Source organism: Macrotis lagotis, chromosome 5 (genome assembly GCF_037893015.1).
Source record: "Macrotis lagotis isolate mMagLag1 chromosome 5, bilby.v1.9.chrom.fasta, whole genome shotgun sequence".
NCBI classification, from domain to species: Eukaryota; Metazoa; Chordata; class Mammalia; order Peramelemorphia; family Peramelidae; genus Macrotis; species Macrotis lagotis.
In genome coordinates this window covers 13,404,587-13,421,082 of record NC_133662.1, presented here as the reverse complement: position 1 = coordinate 13,421,082, position 16,496 = coordinate 13,404,587, and the positions used below count along the sequence as shown (strand labels likewise).

At 34.5% G+C, this 16,496-nt stretch overlaps 1 protein-coding gene across 1 annotated transcript in view; it reads right to left on the bottom strand.

The window, feature by feature from the left end:
- Nucleotides 1-16,496, bottom strand: part of LOC141489202 (dynein axonemal heavy chain 8-like) — a 395,310-nt gene that overhangs the window by 33,950 nt on the left and 344,864 nt on the right. Inside the window, 3 exon segments of the mRNA XM_074189981.1 lie at nucleotides 371-492; nucleotides 12,091-12,281; nucleotides 12,422-12,674. Of these exon segments, the coding sequence (XP_074046082.1) occupies nucleotides 371-492; nucleotides 12,091-12,281; nucleotides 12,422-12,674 (566 nt within the window).

The window sequence follows — 16,496 nt, the reverse complement described above, 5'->3', positions numbered from 1 at the left end:
ATAAGGATAAATATGCCAAATATATCACAGGTATCTTACTGATAACAGTTACCAATAAAGCCAAATCTGATGGCTATTTTGTGAAGCATTGAGTTTCTCTTTATCGAAAGTCTTGAAAATAAAGGTTTAATAAAATTACTTGTTGGGAATATTGTGGTGGGAATTCTTGTTCAGGTATAAGTAGGGCAAGGTGGCCACTGAGGTCCTTCTACCTCTAAGATTCTGTGATACACCTAGGGATTACCAATTCAGTACAAATGCCCCCCTCCCCCATGCAGTTTAAAGGTTTAAGACTCAAATAATGAGGCACAAATGAACTTTTCTATATTTCCATTTGTAAATCTGCATTTTTAATTAGTTAGACCCTTACCTGATTCATAATTTCTGTAAATTGTGTTAATTTACTCAGTTCCACAAGATTTAGCCAAGTCATATCAAGAATCCATTTAAAAGGTTTGGGAGGACAGGCTTTGAGATCTAAGGCTGCTCCTCCTAGAGAAAAATATTGTAAGATCATGACTTATTATACAGTTCTCTTAAACAAAATTAAAAATAATCTTTGTCTATTAAAATAAGCTTTTAAGGAACACTACTGTTCTATTAGAAACTAGGAGGGATGAGAATTCAGGGAAGTCTGAAAGGATTTGCATGAACCAATGCTGAGTGAGATGAGCAGAACCAGAAGAACATTATATACCCTAACAGCAACATGGGGGTAATGATCAATCTAAATGGACTTGCTCATTCCATCAGTGCAACAATCAGGCACAATTTTGGGGTATCTGTGATAGAGAATGCCATCTGTATCCAGAGAAAGAATTGTGGAATTTGAACAAAGACTAAAGACAATTAGCTTTAATTTTAAAAAAGTTATCTTATTATTTTTCTTTATTTTTCTTCCTTAAGGTTATGATATCCCTCTCATCATATTCAACTTAGAACAATGCATACCATGGAAACAATGAAAATAGTAACAGACTGCCTTTTGTGGGGGATGGGGGGAGGGGAGCAAGATTAGGGGGAAATTTGTAAAATTCAAAATAAATAAATAAATAGCTTTAATAAAAAAACATAAGCTTTTAACCCTTCAAGTTTTATTGATATCTAAATTCCATGGACTTGTATACATTGTAAATGCATATAATTTATCCAAGGAGACTTTGCAACATATAGTAATGAGGAAAGAACCCTGATTTGGACTCAGAAATCCTGGCTCTGCTTTCTACTCACTTAATCTATGGGTCTATGTTTTCAAATCTGTAAAAAAGTATGAAAGTAGGGAAGAAGATTTGGATGAGATGATCTCTAAAGTCTATCCAGCTCTACAGTTTATGTCCTTCTGGGCACATTATAATATTATAAATGAAAACTTAGATTTGTCTAAGGTAAGTCTAAAAGTGTCTACCTAGAGGTATTGATTTCTATCAGTCTTGGGTACCCAATCCTGTCTTCTCACAAAAGAATAATTTAATTTACATTCTGATGTGGGACAGAGGGCACTTTAGTTGCCAATAATAGTAAATCACACACATATTTTTAAGAATTGCAGAGAGAACAAAAGAATTTAGCACAATTTCAACTCTTGGCGTCTCCTGGAATATAAGAATTTTTTATTTACAGAGAATGAGACTAACAGGTCTAACAGGTAATGTTAAGTTCCTGTTAGACTAGCTGCTCAGGAAATGTTAAGTTCCTGCTGGCTAGTTCATTCTTACCCAGGTGAAGGGGTGGGAGACAAGGATGGAAAGTTCTCCAAGTTCTCCAAGATCTCCAAGATCTGCCATACACAACAGTCCCTTACATATCCCCCTTTTTGTTTTTTTGAAGCAAAATTCCTTAATTCAATGCCACATAAGTTGTAAACAAAAGTTCAAAAATAGTAGAAACAAATGTCAATTAAACAATAGTAAACACAACTAAGCATCCAAGTCAATTAACATGAGTTATTAAATTTTACAAAATAATATTTACATCATTATATTATGCATGAATCCACAGATTTATCCCAGAAGGGGAATATATGACATAAGTAACTATTTTATCAATTTAACATCAAAACAAATCAGATAGTACAAATATCTCTTTCCCAAAAGAAATCAATAGATTTTATATTTCAAATTCCTTGAAATACAATTATCCCAATTATATTTTCCTTCTTAACATACACAAATTCTCAAGACTTGTTACAAAATTTAGGTGACTAAATTACCAATCAATACTAGGTTAACAAAAGCTTAGCTCACAACTGAGATCATTTCATAAACTTTGCAACTTACAAACTTTCAAATGGTATAAGCGAATAGGCTCAGATCCCAACTACATTAATTACTTACATTAGACCTTTTTAAGCAATTAAATTCAAAACTCAAACTAAAAGGAGTAAGATTTAATTTACCTAACTATTTCAGATCTGATTTACACACACACACACACACACACACACACACACACACACAGGAGTTTAGACACAAACACAAACACAGAAACAATTCTCTTGTATCACATTTACCAAGCTGAGATTACTACCCTGGCCAGTACCAGATCTCAGAATATAGAAGCATTTTCCCACCTCTACAGGCCAGTAGAGAGATGTAAAATGTCCTATTGATGATTAAATACACATATAACACACCAAAATATTAGCTAAAAGCACAGGCTTGAAATCTGAATTTCCCAATCCTAGAAAAAGTCTTCTTCTCCTTTTTTCTTAACTAATTGAGCATGAAGCTTCACAATCAAAAGTCTATTGCTGAACCCCACTCCTCCCCAAACTAGGAAGGAGGCATAGGGGTCCCTTGATTTCTAAAATAAGTTTTTTGGGGGGTCTTGAGTTTCAAAGTTCCACAAAGGAAAATTTTCCTTCTCCCTGCCCCCCTCCCTCTGCAGAAGGTGAGAGTAGCAGAGAATGAGAGAGAGCATTTGAAATTACTTGAGTTGTTGACAACAGTACAATTCGAAGTTGTTGCATTTTCTAAACAGTAGTCAACACCATTATAAACTGTCCAATAGCATGTGGCATTTTTGCTCTTTAAACAGGAAGTGCAGTTAGGGTGTCCTTCACGGTTTTCTGGTACTGGAGCAAGAGTTGTGGCATACTTCGTTGTAGGCTGGAGAGCGAAATTTGCTGTGGCTTCTGAAGTGTAATTCATCATAGGCATCAGGGTCTGTGGCACGGAGAAGTCTGTAAAGTTTAGGGGTTTGGGTCACTCTTAGCACAGCCAGGCAGGCAGCAGCAGCCAAAAGGAACAGCCAGTAGGTCCCTGGTATCCTGTTCAAGGTGCTAGTACAGACTGTTGCTGAGGAAGACATTCTGTCCCTGTGGCACTGCCTCAGAGACTCCACTTCCTGATGGTTCTTCAATGCTAAATACTTATTTGCTTCTTTCTCTGGTTCCTCAAGGCTGAATACTTATTTGTTTCTTCATACCTTCACTTTCCTTCACACATCGTTTTTCCAACTTAAAATCAGTCCCTGGTAACAATCAATCTGTTACCTCTCCAAAGTCTTCTGCTTTGGGATGTCACCTGGATATTGCTTGTATCTGCTGGTCCTTATCCAGGATTCTACTCAGATAGCTCCACCTTTGTGTCTCTCTCTTTGGGCACCATTTAAGTTCCTGTTAGACTAGCTGCACAGAAAGTGTTAGGTTCCTATTGGCTAGCTTATCCTTACCCAAGCAAACATTGAAGAGGTGGGAGACAAGCATGGAAAGTTCTTCAAGTTCTCCCTTACAAGGTAATGGCAAGAAATTTGACTTGTCTGACACTGATTTATAGATTTTGCTCACAATGAGGATACATTCTAGATAAATTCAATCATTTCTATCCAATTGAAGTGCTGATTTTTTTTGAAGGGAGGGTATAGTAAAGTAGAATTTAAAAAATATGTATATGGATATACAATTAGGTATTTTGTTAGTAGAATTTATAATTTCAAAATTTCACTATAACATATACTTGCTCTTTGAAGTATCACATCATAAAATTTCACCTTCATTGTTTAATTCAGCATAGGAAAGATTCTAAAATATTTTCCTCCTCTCTTTGCAAATCTTAGGCTTCATGAAATACTACCAGCATCCCATAGCACCTCTCCATAAAAATATATAAAGAGACACTATTGTTCAGTGACCTTTTGGTCTGGTAACTGAATTTAAGTATCATGACTAAGAGTACATTCATTTACTATTCATTGGCAATAGATGTTTCTATGTATTGTTGTTTTTACTGTTACTAAAATATCTTTTTGAGATTGTGCAGTTCTAGTATCCACATTTCTCAGAATTATTTTTTAAATTTTATTGATCTTTTCCAATTACATGCAAAGGCAGTTTTCTGCATTCATCTTTTTGCAAGTTTTTGAGTTCCACGTTTTTCTACAGTCCCCCCTTCCTCCCCACTCCCCATGCAGTGAACAATTTTATATAGTCTGTACAAATACTATTATATTTAACATATTTCCATATTAGTCATGCTATGAAAGAGGAATTGGAATTAAGGGGAAAGTAATGAAAAAGAAAAACAAATATTTTTTTTTAAAAAGTAAATATAATATGCTTTGTTCTGCATTCAGCCTTCATAGTATTTTTCTCTGGATGGCATTTTCCATAACAGGTCTCTCAGATTTATCCTTGATCATTGAACTGCTGAGTGTAGCTGCATCAATTGCAGCTGATCATCTCACTGTTCTCCTTGTTCTGCTCACTTTACTCAGCATCAATTCACATAAGTCCTTCTAGCTTTTCTAGAGTCCATTTGGCCATGATTTCTTATAGAGTAATAGTACTCCATCACACTCACATACCATAACTTGTTCAGTCATTCCCCAATTGATAGGCATCTTCTCAGTTTCCAATTCTTTGCCACTACAAAAAGAGTGGCAATATATATATTTGTACATGTGGGCCTTTCCACCATTTTTATGATCTCTCTGGTATATAGACCTTGTAGTGGTATTGCTGGATCAAAGGGTATGCATAGTTTGATTGCTCTTTGGGCATAGTTCCAAATTGTTTTCTAGAATAGTTGGATCAGTTCCCAACTCCACCAACAGTGCAATTAGTGTCCTAATTTTCCCACATTCCCTCCAACATAAATCATTTTCTTTTTTTGTCATTTTAGTCAATCTGATATGTGTGAGGTGATACTTCAGAGTAATTTTAATTTGCATTTCACTAATTAATAATGATTTGGAGCATTTTTTCATATGATTATAGATAGCTCTAAGTTTTTCATCTGAAAACTGCCAGTTTATATCCTTTGACCATTTATCACTTTGGAGAAGGTCTTGTATTCTTATAAATTTGACCCAGTTCTCTCTCTATATATTTAAAAATGAGTCTTTTATCAGAAATAATAGCTGTGAAAATTGTTTTTCCACTTTTTGCTTTCTTTCTAATTTTGGTTGCATTGTCCTTGTTTGAATAAAACCTTTTCATTTAATGTTGTTGAAACTTCATTTTGCAATTTATAATGTTTTCTATCTGTTCTATGGTCATAAACTCCCTATTTCATAGATCTGAAAGATTATACTCCTGGTTCTCCTAATTGGTGTATGGAATTACCTTTTTTCTAAATTCTGTACCCATTTTGATCTTTGCTTGCTATAGGGTATATCTTATACCTAGGTTTTACTATATTATTTTTCATTTTTGTCAAATAGTGAATTCTTAACCCAGAAGTTAGAGTCTTTTACTATTAGTATATAATTAATATTGTCATTTACTATTAATATAGTCATTTACTATTATTTCTTTTGTATCTAATCTATTCCTCTTATTCACGACTCTGTTTCTTGGACAGAACCAGATAGTTTTGATGACTGCCACTTTATAATATAGTTTGAAAGTTTGATTCCTTTGCATTTTCTTTACTAATTCCCTTGATATTCTTGGCCTTTTGTTTCTCAGATAAATTTTGTTACTATTTTTTTTTAACACTGTAAAATAGTTTTTTGGTAATTTGAATGGGATGACATTGAATAAGTAATTTAATTTAACTTGGCCTTACTATGAGCATTGGACATTTTCCCAGTTGTTTAGATTTGAATTTATGTGAAAAATATTTTTACGTGTTCATATAGCTTCTGAGTTTTTTTTTTGGGGGGGGAAGTAGATTCCCAGACATTTTATTTTATATTGTTTATATTATTTATTTTAGTTACTTTTAATGGGAATTTAATTCTATCTCTGGCTATTAGAAAAGTTTTTAAGATGATTTTCTAGAGTACTCTAACTAAACCTTTATATCATCTACAAAGAGTGAATGCTTTGTTTCCTCATTGTTTATTCTAATTCCTTCAATTTCTTTTCTTACTGTTAAAGCTAACATTTCTAATAGTGGTGATAATGGAAAGCCTTGTTTCACCCAATCTTACTGGGAATGCTTCTAATTTATCTCCCTTACTGATGTTTTTAGATAGATACAGCTTATAATTTTAAGGAAAACTCCATTTATTCCTATGCTTTCTGGTATTTTTAATAGAAAAATGTGCTATATTTTGTCAAAGGCTTTTTCTGCACACAATGAGATAATCATGATTTTTGTTTATTTTGTTATTGATATGGTCAATTATGCTGATTATTTTCCTAATATCGAACCCTAATAGCGAATCATTCCTGCATACCACGTATAAATCCTACCTGATCATAGTTTATTTTCCTAGTGATAACTTGATTTAATTTCTTTGCTAAAATTTTATTTTAAAATTTTGCACCAATATTGATTTGGTAGATTAGTCAATAATTTTGTCTATTTTGGCACTTCCTGGTCCAGGTGTCAGCACCATATTGGTGTCATGAAAGGAATTTTGCAGAATTCAACCTAATTTTTCAAATAGTTTATATAAAATTATAATTAACTGTTCTTTTTATGTTTTGTAGAATTCACTTGTGAATTCATCTGGCCCTGGAAATATTTTCTTATGGAGTTTATTGCTGGCTTGTTCAATTTCTTTTTCTGAAATGGAGTTAAATAATTTATCTCTTCTTCTTCTATTAATCTGGGAGGTTTATATTTTTGAAAATAATCATACATTTCTCAGTTTGTCAGATTTTGTTAGCATACAGTTGGGCAAAATAGCTCTGAATTATTACTTTAATTTCCCTCTGAATATCATATTCCAGCTTCTTCAGTCCTTTGATGTTGAAGCTGATATGTCTGCATAATCATGACTGTAGCTACCTGCTACTTAAATTGCTTTTTTTGACTACTTGCAGTATTTTCTTCTTAGACTGAGAAATCTGAAATTTGGCTCCAATGTTCCTTTGATTTTTTTATTTGGGGATCTCATTATGTGGGTGATTAATGGATTCTTTCAAGGACTATTTCATCTTCTTATTCTAGGATATCAAGGCAGTTTTCTATAATTTCCCCAAAAATATTTCCCAGGTTCTTTTTTTTATGATTGTGGTTTTCAAGTGGTCAAAAAATTTTAAAACTGTCTCTCATGGATCTGTTTTCTATGTTGGTAGTTTTTCTGAAGAGTTATTTTGAATTTTCTTCTATTCAGTATTTTGACTTTGATGGAATCTTGAAGTCTCATAGAATCATTAATTTCCATTTGTCCAATTGTAATATTTAGAGTTTTATTTTCTTTAGTTAGCCTTTGCATTTACTTTTCCAGTTAGTTAATTTTACTTTTAAAGGAGTAGTTTTCCTTTTCCAATTGAGTCATTTTTACTTTAAAGGAACTGATTTTTTTTAACCTTTTGGTTTCTTCAGTCATTTTTTCCATAATCCTTCTGCATGACTCTCATTTCTTTTCATAATTTTATTTTTAACATCCTTTCTGATCTGCCCTAATGTGAGACCAATTTCAAAAAGCCCTTTGAAGCTTCATCTATACACATTTTGTCATCACTTTCCCCTTCTGAGATTGCAATTTTTATTGTCTCTCTCAGAATAGTAGCTTTCTATGATTAGTACTCTTTTTGTTTGTTAGATTTTTTTTTGCAAGGCAAACGGGGTTAAGTGGCTTGCCCAAGGCCACACAGCTAAGTAATTATTAAGTGTCTGAGAGCGGATTTGAACCCAGGTACTCCTGACTCCAAGACCGGTGCTTTATCCACTACGCCACCTAGCCGCCCCTAATAATTTATTTCCTTTTTTTTAGATTTTTGCAAGGCAAATGGGTTAAGTGGCTTGCCCAAGGCCACACAGCTAGGTCATTATTAAGTGTCTGAGACCAGATTTGAACCCAGCTACTCCTGACTCCAAAGCCGGTGCTTTATCCACTACGCCACCTAGCAGCCCCAATTAGTACTCTTTTTAAAAAATTTTTGCTCATTTTAATAGTTGTTCCTGGAGCACAGACTTTTTCTTTAGGGGACCAGGGTTCTGGTCCCTAGGCTTTCTGCTCTGGTTATCTCAGGCACTCATGGTTTGTTTTCTGCTTTAGGGTAACCCAACCCTGTTCTGCCTGCTGCAGAAGCATTCTTGGGTTCTGGGAGGGGACCCTTACTGCAGGCGTGCAGTATCGCTGTCCTGCTGAATCAGAACCTAACTACACAATGGCTAAGAGGATCTTCCTAACTTCCCAGTTCTCCTTCTTGCACTGGGCTATATACACTCTTTTTTCACCCTTGTTAGACTTTTTCTGAAGTTCCTCCATGATATCTTGAGTTGAGAACTTGTTTCATGCTCTCTTTTTTTGTGGGTTCTGTTAAGAGGCTTCATTTAAAATTGTTTCAGGAAAAGGTCCAAGAGCTTCCTACCTTAGTGTGACCATTTTGGCTCTCTTCTCAGAACTCTTAACTTCTCAGTTTAAGAAACCACAGAGAAAGTCAAGTCTGAACTTTATACTTCAGTGATGGGGATGCTTTGAGATCATGATAGTAATTTAAGGAATTAGGGATATTTATCCTAAAAAATAGAAGGCTATATGAGGAAATGATAGCTGTTTTCCAATATTTGGAGGTTTTCAAAGAGGAAGTTACATTTGTTTCACTTGGCTCCAGATGAAAGATACAAAAGCAAAGGATGGAATTTGCCCACAGGTAGATTTTGGCTCAATGAAACGAAAAACTTCAATAAGTAGTAGATTGCCCATCTTTAGAAGTATGCAAGCAAAAGCTGAATGACCTATTTGTGAGGAGAGCTGTAGATAGGATTTTTGGTCTGATATAGATGGATTAGACAACATGACCCTTTATAATATTTCATCATTTTCTTGAGACACTATATATTAACACATTTTTATCAATCCACTGATTCCCAAAGAATTGATGCTTAAAACATAATTACTGACACTGACATTCTTTTTTTGTTTGTTGGCAGAAATTCTTTATTACCCTAACCAAATAGATGAATAGCTATTACCAAAACTGGTTGATATAGGTAGCATACAGCTCACAGTTCATATGTGTGTAATAATGATAAAGAACTATCTGAGTAATTTATAAGATATCAGATAGAAAAAAAAGATCTTGTTCCCTAGAAAGTAAAAAAAAAATTTTCACATGGGTAGAACAGGGACTGTGGTATATTGGAATGATGGACTTGAAATTAGAAAAGACCTGTGTTCCACCTGCCTCTGATGCTTACTAATTGTGTGGTCTTAGGCAAGACATTTTATGTATGTATGTATGTATGTATGTATGTATTTATTTATTTAGAATTTTACAATTTTCCCCCTGTTCTTGCTTCCCTCTCCCCCACCCCCCACAGAAGGCAGTGTTAGTCTTTTCATTGTTTCCATGGTATACATTGACCTAAGTTGAATGTGATGAGAGAGAAATCATATCCTTAAAGGAAGAAAAATAAAGTATAGGAGATAGCAAAATTACATAATAAAATAAAGGTGTTTTTTAAAATTTAAGGTAATAGTCTTTGGTCTTTGTTCAAACTCCACAATTCTTTCTCTGGATATAGATGCTATTCTCCATCACAGATATCCAAAATTGTGCCTGATTGTTGCACTGATGGAATGAGCAAGTCCATTAAGGTTGATCATCACCCCCATGTTGCTGTTAGGGTGTACAATGTTCTGGTTAAGCTCAGCTCACTTAGCATAGGTTCATGCAAATTCTTCCAGGCTTTCCTGAATTCCCATCCCTCCTGGTTTCTAATAGAACAATAGTGTTCCATCATACACATATACCACAGTTTGTAAGCCATTCCCCCAAATAAAGGACTTTGATTTAATTTCCAATTCTTTACCAGCACAAACAGGGCTGCTATGAATATTTTTTTATAAGTGATATTTACACCCTTTTTTCATCATCTCTTCAGGGATAGACCCAGTAGTGGTATTGCTACATCAAAGAATATGCACATGTTTGTTGCCCTTTGGGTGTAATTCCAAATTACTCTCCAGAAAGGTTGGATGAGTTCACAGCTCTACCAACAATGTATTAGTGCCCCGGATTTCCCGCAACCCTTCCAACATTGATTATTGTCCTTTCTGATTATATTGGCCAGTCTGAGAGGTGTGAAGTTGTACCTCAGAGATGCGTTAATTGGCATTTCTCTAATAAACAGTGATTTGGAGCAATTTTTTTATAAGACTATGGATAGCTTTGATCTCCTCATCTGTAAATTGCCTTTGCATTATCATTTGACTATTTGTCAATTGGGGAATGTCTTGTTTTTATGAAAATTTGACTCAGTTCTCTGTATATTTTAGAAATGACTCTTTTGTCAGAAATACTAGTTGAAAAAATTGTTTCCCAATTTACTACATTTCTTTTGATCTTGGTTACAGTGGTTTTATCTGTACAAAAGGGTTTTAATTTAATGTAATCAAAACTTTCCAGTTTGTTTTTAATAATGTTCTCCATCTCTTCCTTGGTTATAAACTGCTTCCCTTTCCATAGATCTGACAGGTAAATTAGGCCTTGATCTCCTAGTTTGCTTATAATATTCTTATGTCTAAATCCTGTATCCATTTTGATCTTACCTTGGTATAGGGTGTGAGGTGTTAGTCTAATCCAAATTTCTTCCATACTAACTTATAATTTTCCCAGTTTTCATCGAAGAGAGAGTTTTTATCCCAATAGGGTTTATCAAACAGCAGATTACTATAATCATTTCCTGTTATTGTACCTAGTTTATTCTACTGATCTACCACTCTATTTCTTAGTCAATAACAGACAGTTTTGATTACTGATGTTTTATGATATAATTTTAGATCTGCTAAGGCTAAGGTACCTTCTTTTGTACTTTTTCCCCAATAAATCCATAGAAATTCTCAACTTTTTATTTCTCCATATGAAGTTACTTATACTTTTTTCTAACTCATTAAAGTAAATTTTTTGGAATTTTGATTGGTAGGGCACTAAACAAGTAGTTTAATTTTGGTAGAATTGTCATTTTTATTATATTAGCTCAGCCTATCCATGAGCAGTTGATATTTACCCAGTTATTTAAATCTGATTTTATTTGTGTGCGAAGTGTTTTGTAATTGTTTTCAAAAAGTTTCTTAGTCTGCCTTGGAAGGTAGACTCCCGGGTATTCTATATTGTCTAAAGTTACTTTGAATGGGATTTCTCTTTCTAGCCTTTTCTGCTGCATCTTGCTAGTCATACATAGAAATGTTGAGGATTTATGAGGGTTTATTTTATATCCTGTGACTTTGCTAAAGTTATTAATTATTTCTAGTAGTTTTTGAGATGATTTTTTTGGGATTCTCTAGGTATACCATCATGTCATCTGCAAAGGGTGAGAGTTTTGTCTCTTCTTTCCCAATTCTAATTCCTTCAATTTCTTTTTCTTCTCTTATTGCTGACGCTAACATTTCTAACACAATATGAATAGTAGTGATAATGGGCATCCTTGTTTCACCCCTGATCTTATTGGGAATGTCTCTAGCCTATCCCCATTGCATAGGCAAACCATTTTAAGATTAAGTTTGTCTTTCTTTAGCTATAAAAATGGGAATAATATTATCTCTTCTACTTATATCCATGGGTCTTTATTAGGCTCAAATGCTACACATGAAGGCTACACATAACTATTTATGATTAAACTTCTTTAATTGCATGTGAATGCAAGTTTAATGTTCTTTTATGTTATTTGGAAAATGGAGTTATGGTATGCTTAAATGAGATCAAGAATAACTTTCTGTGAATAATTTAAATTTTCAAAAATTTACCTTTAATAAGGGCTTGAAATTCTTTATGTTTAACTACTCCTCTTTGAAGATCAATTTTTAATGTCATAAGGAGGACAAAAAGGAATTTGTGGTTTTCATATAGTCCTCTGACTGAGTACACAAAAACTTCAAAAGTCAGAAATTCAATAATATTTACAATTCTCTTCTGAGGCAAGGGAGACTTCTCAGACCTAAAAATCACATTAAAAATTAAAGAAAAAAACCAATTTTTAAAAAATTGAATCTATGTCTCTATCCATTCATCTATCCATCTATAAATCAAGTTTAAGTAATTGCTTTTGAGTAGGAAAAATAATAATCAAATTCCAACCTGACCATGGATTGATCAAATATCTTCAAAAATTGTGCCAAGGATGTCTGGTACATGATATTGACCATACTCATTTCTGTGATAAGAAAGTAGAGAATGCTTCCTCTTGTAGCAGCTGGTCGAAACTCTTCTTGAGCATTATTAATCTTGATCTCTGTTTCTGCTGCCACATGAAGTTTTTCACTTACTTCAGAAGCTGTTTGCTTGGTTGTATGGAGAACATTAATGAGAGATTCATCATCCACCAAGGAACCTGAGTCAAACAAGAAAAAATATGAGATAGCAAAAAGAAAAGGCCTTAAAGTTAGATTAGCCTGCTCCCTACCACATTTGCTCTATATAGTTGTCCAATAGTTGGACAAAGCCCATTACCTCAATCCTTTATCAATTTAAGAAATGTGCTCAGTTGGACAGTGTTTGATAAGGTCTTTTTTGGAAATTTGGGTTACTTCACAAACCCCACTGGAATTAATCAGAGTTGAGGGAAATGTCTTTTCTACTAAAAGTGTTACAGTGGTAAGCATCAGAATTAGTCTTTGTGATTAAAGCTAGTGGACTTGATTGGCTGCTTTATGTAAATGTTAGTGCACATTAGGCACTTGTCCTGTTCTTAAAAAAATATCACTGGCTTATTGGAATGAGCATCCAAGTAGCATTCTCCCAAACCTGTTCTCAACTTCATCTATTTCACAACTTTTTTCTTATTACTGCCTCAAAAAGGGTGACGTAGGAAGAAGAAAGCAGAGGAATAATTTTTTTCCTAATTATGCAAACTCTTCACTCATAGTTCCTTTAATTATACATATTCCTTTTTAAGTATTGAACATATTTTACTTTTTATCTATTTTCTTTACACAAATTCTAATGTCCTTGTCAGCATGGCTTTTGCCTACATTTGATTGTAAGAGTCATCTAGATAACAAACATATTTTTGTTTTGAATCTCTTTAGTGAGATAAAGTCACTAAAAGAATATTATACTAAGAAGTACTCAATAAAAATCAATCAAGACAAGGAGTTAAAAAGTCATAGAACATTTTTGGAGTCATGATGGCAGAATAAGAAATTAACAGCTGTTGCTCTCCTGTGTTTGCTCCCAAATAACCATGAACAGATTCTGGAATAACAAACCAAGAGTAAAGGGTGAAACAATCTTTTAGTCTAGGAAACTTGGAGAACTGGAGTAGGTCTTCCTCATTTAGGTGAAAGGGGAATATAAACCAGGACAAGAAGTATCACAGTGGATTAGTGGCAAGCCCCTCCTCAGAAAACTAATGTGACATACTCAGAGTAGAAAGGAAGGCAAGTGCTAACACCAGGGCTGCCTACAAATCTTGGGATGGGCAAGGGAGTTGGAAGTCTGTCACCAAGAGGCATCTTGTGCTTTGTTATAGCTTAGGGCAGGCACACTCTTGCATCTGGGCCATCATGTGCTTTAGACCTCCACATGTGTCTCCTTAGCTAGGTATACAGAAAGCCCTGAACAAGGAGGTAGCATCCAGAGACCAGACAGTCAAATGCTTCAATGTAACCTCAGGGGAAACCCAGAAATACCTCACCAGCCTCAGCATACACCAGACACAATCACTAGGACCCTAATTCAGTAACTGGTAAGCTGCCAGACTCCTATGAGCTCCAGAAGTGACAGCCCCACTCCACCCCACTCCCTTAGCACAGCAGACTAGAGAGTCATCTATAGGCCTTAAGACAACATCAGCAAAGCATCAGGTAAGCAGCTGGGGCCTGCAGTCACTGGCACAGGGAGCCCAAGACAGTGTCCCTAAGAGCAGAGTTCATATTTAAAAGGAAGGAAAAAAAGGTTAAAAAAAGATGACCAGAAAGCAATAAAAAAGAATCTGACCATAGAAAGTTATTATGGGGACAGGGAAGATCATGACACAAAATCAGAGAGTAAAATAATATCAAAATACCAATGAGCAAAACCCCAAAGTAAAATGGAAAGTGGTCTCAAGTACCAAAAGAACTCATGGAAGAGCTCAAAAAGAAGTTTAAAAATAATGTAAGAGAGAAAAGAAAAAATGGGAAAAGAAATGAGTGATGAAATAAAATTATGAAAAAAAGAGCCAATAACTTAAAAAGTAGAATAGGTAAAATGGAAAAAGAAATACACAAATTCACTGAAGAAAACAACTCAGAGTACAAATGGCCAAATGGAAAAGAAAATACAAAAACCAACTGAGGAAAACAACATCTTAAAAATTAGAGTTGGGGCAAGTGGAAGCTAGTGACTCCATGAGACATCAAGAATCAAATAAATTTAAAAGAACAAAAAATGGAAGAAAATGCAAAATATTTCATGAGAACAACTGAACTGAAAAATAAATTCAGAAGAGATAAAATCAGAATCATTGGATTTACAGAAAGTCATAATCAAAAAAAGAATTTAGATAGCATCTTTCTTTTTTGTAAATTTTAACCTTAAATATAAAGTAAGAAAAGAAAAAAATTACCATGTGCCCAGTAGAACATTAGATGATTTAAAATATAAAGTAATAAATTTCCATTTCAAGAAAGATTGTATAATAAATACTATACATTGTGTCCATCTTTTCTTTGCTTCCTTGTATGTTTTCTTTTTTCCTCTGCTCTGCACTTTTTACTTTATTTTTCCTCTCTCCCAGAAGGTTAGAATTAAATATGAATATACATATACATTTACATGTATATAAACACACACATATATACAAACATTTTCATAAATATCTATAATCATATACATATACATTCATACACATATTTGTAAAGCTGTACTATGTTTATTTTGGAAGCAGCTTTCAAGAAAATATTGAGGAAAACTACCCTGGTATACTGGAATAAGAAGTTAACACAGGCATTGAAAGAATTCACCACTGAAAAAACCCACCTCATGAAAGAGATTCCAAAAGAAAAACTCCAAGGAACATTATAACCAAATTTCAAAACTATCAGATCAAGGAAAAAATACTAGTAGTGGCTATAAAGAAACTATTCAGTTATTGGGGAGTCACAATCAGGATTACACAAGACTTGACAGCTATAACATTAAAAGATCAGAGATCATGGGACATGATATTCTGAAAGATAAAGGAGCCTACAACCAAAAATGATCTATCTGGTTAATAAATTAAGCATATTACATCAAGGGGGGAAATGATCATTCAATAAAATATAAGGATTTCAAACTTTCATAAGGAGAAGACTAGAACTAAACCAAAAACCTGACCTCTGAGGCAGGGTTAAGATGGCAGAGTAAAGGAAAGGACTTGCTGGGCTCTCTCTGAAACTCCTTAAAATATTTTAAAATAATGATTAAACAAATTCTAGAGTAGCAGAACCCATGAAAAAACAGACTAAAACAAATTTCCATCCCAGACAACTTAGAAGATCAGCAGGAAAGCTCTGTTACACTAGGGTGAGAGGGAGGGCTGTGCAAGTGCACGTCATGCTAGCACAGACTAGCTTTGGCAATCCAGGAATAGGCGCAGTGGGGCAACTGAATAAGTGGTAGCAAAGATGGTTTTCAGATCTCTCAGCCTAGAGGCAACAAGGACAACTTGAAAGGTAAGCAGGAAAAGTCTGTCACACCAAGGGGAGAGTGGAGCACAATCCAGAGCAGACCTTGGCAAAGAAGCAGGCCTTGGGAGCCATTGAAACAGCAGCTGTGGCAGCTGCTTCCAGAACTCTTGGCTTATTGAGGGTAAGGGGTTCAGAAAGAGATATAGGGGGTCTCTTTGTTATCATTGAGGCAGTACTCTGTTGCTTTGCCCTTACCCAGATCTGGGTCACAGTCTTGGGTTTCATTTCCCATGCCAGAATTAGCACATCAAAGCTTGTGGCTATAGGGGAGCAGGGACTTTCTTCTAGTTCCAAGGCAGGAAAAGATTGCTCATAGTCCCCAAAGACTACAGCATAGGCCAAGGGAGTATTAAACACCTTTCCTTAGATTATACCACTTTGGAAGAAATAAAAACTTGCAGGTCCCTTGAAGTATGTCTGAAAAATAGCTGCAAAAACTCCCAGAAGTTTGAGTACACTCTCCACCCTGGAAGATGAGGAAGAAAACCTTCAAAAAAGAG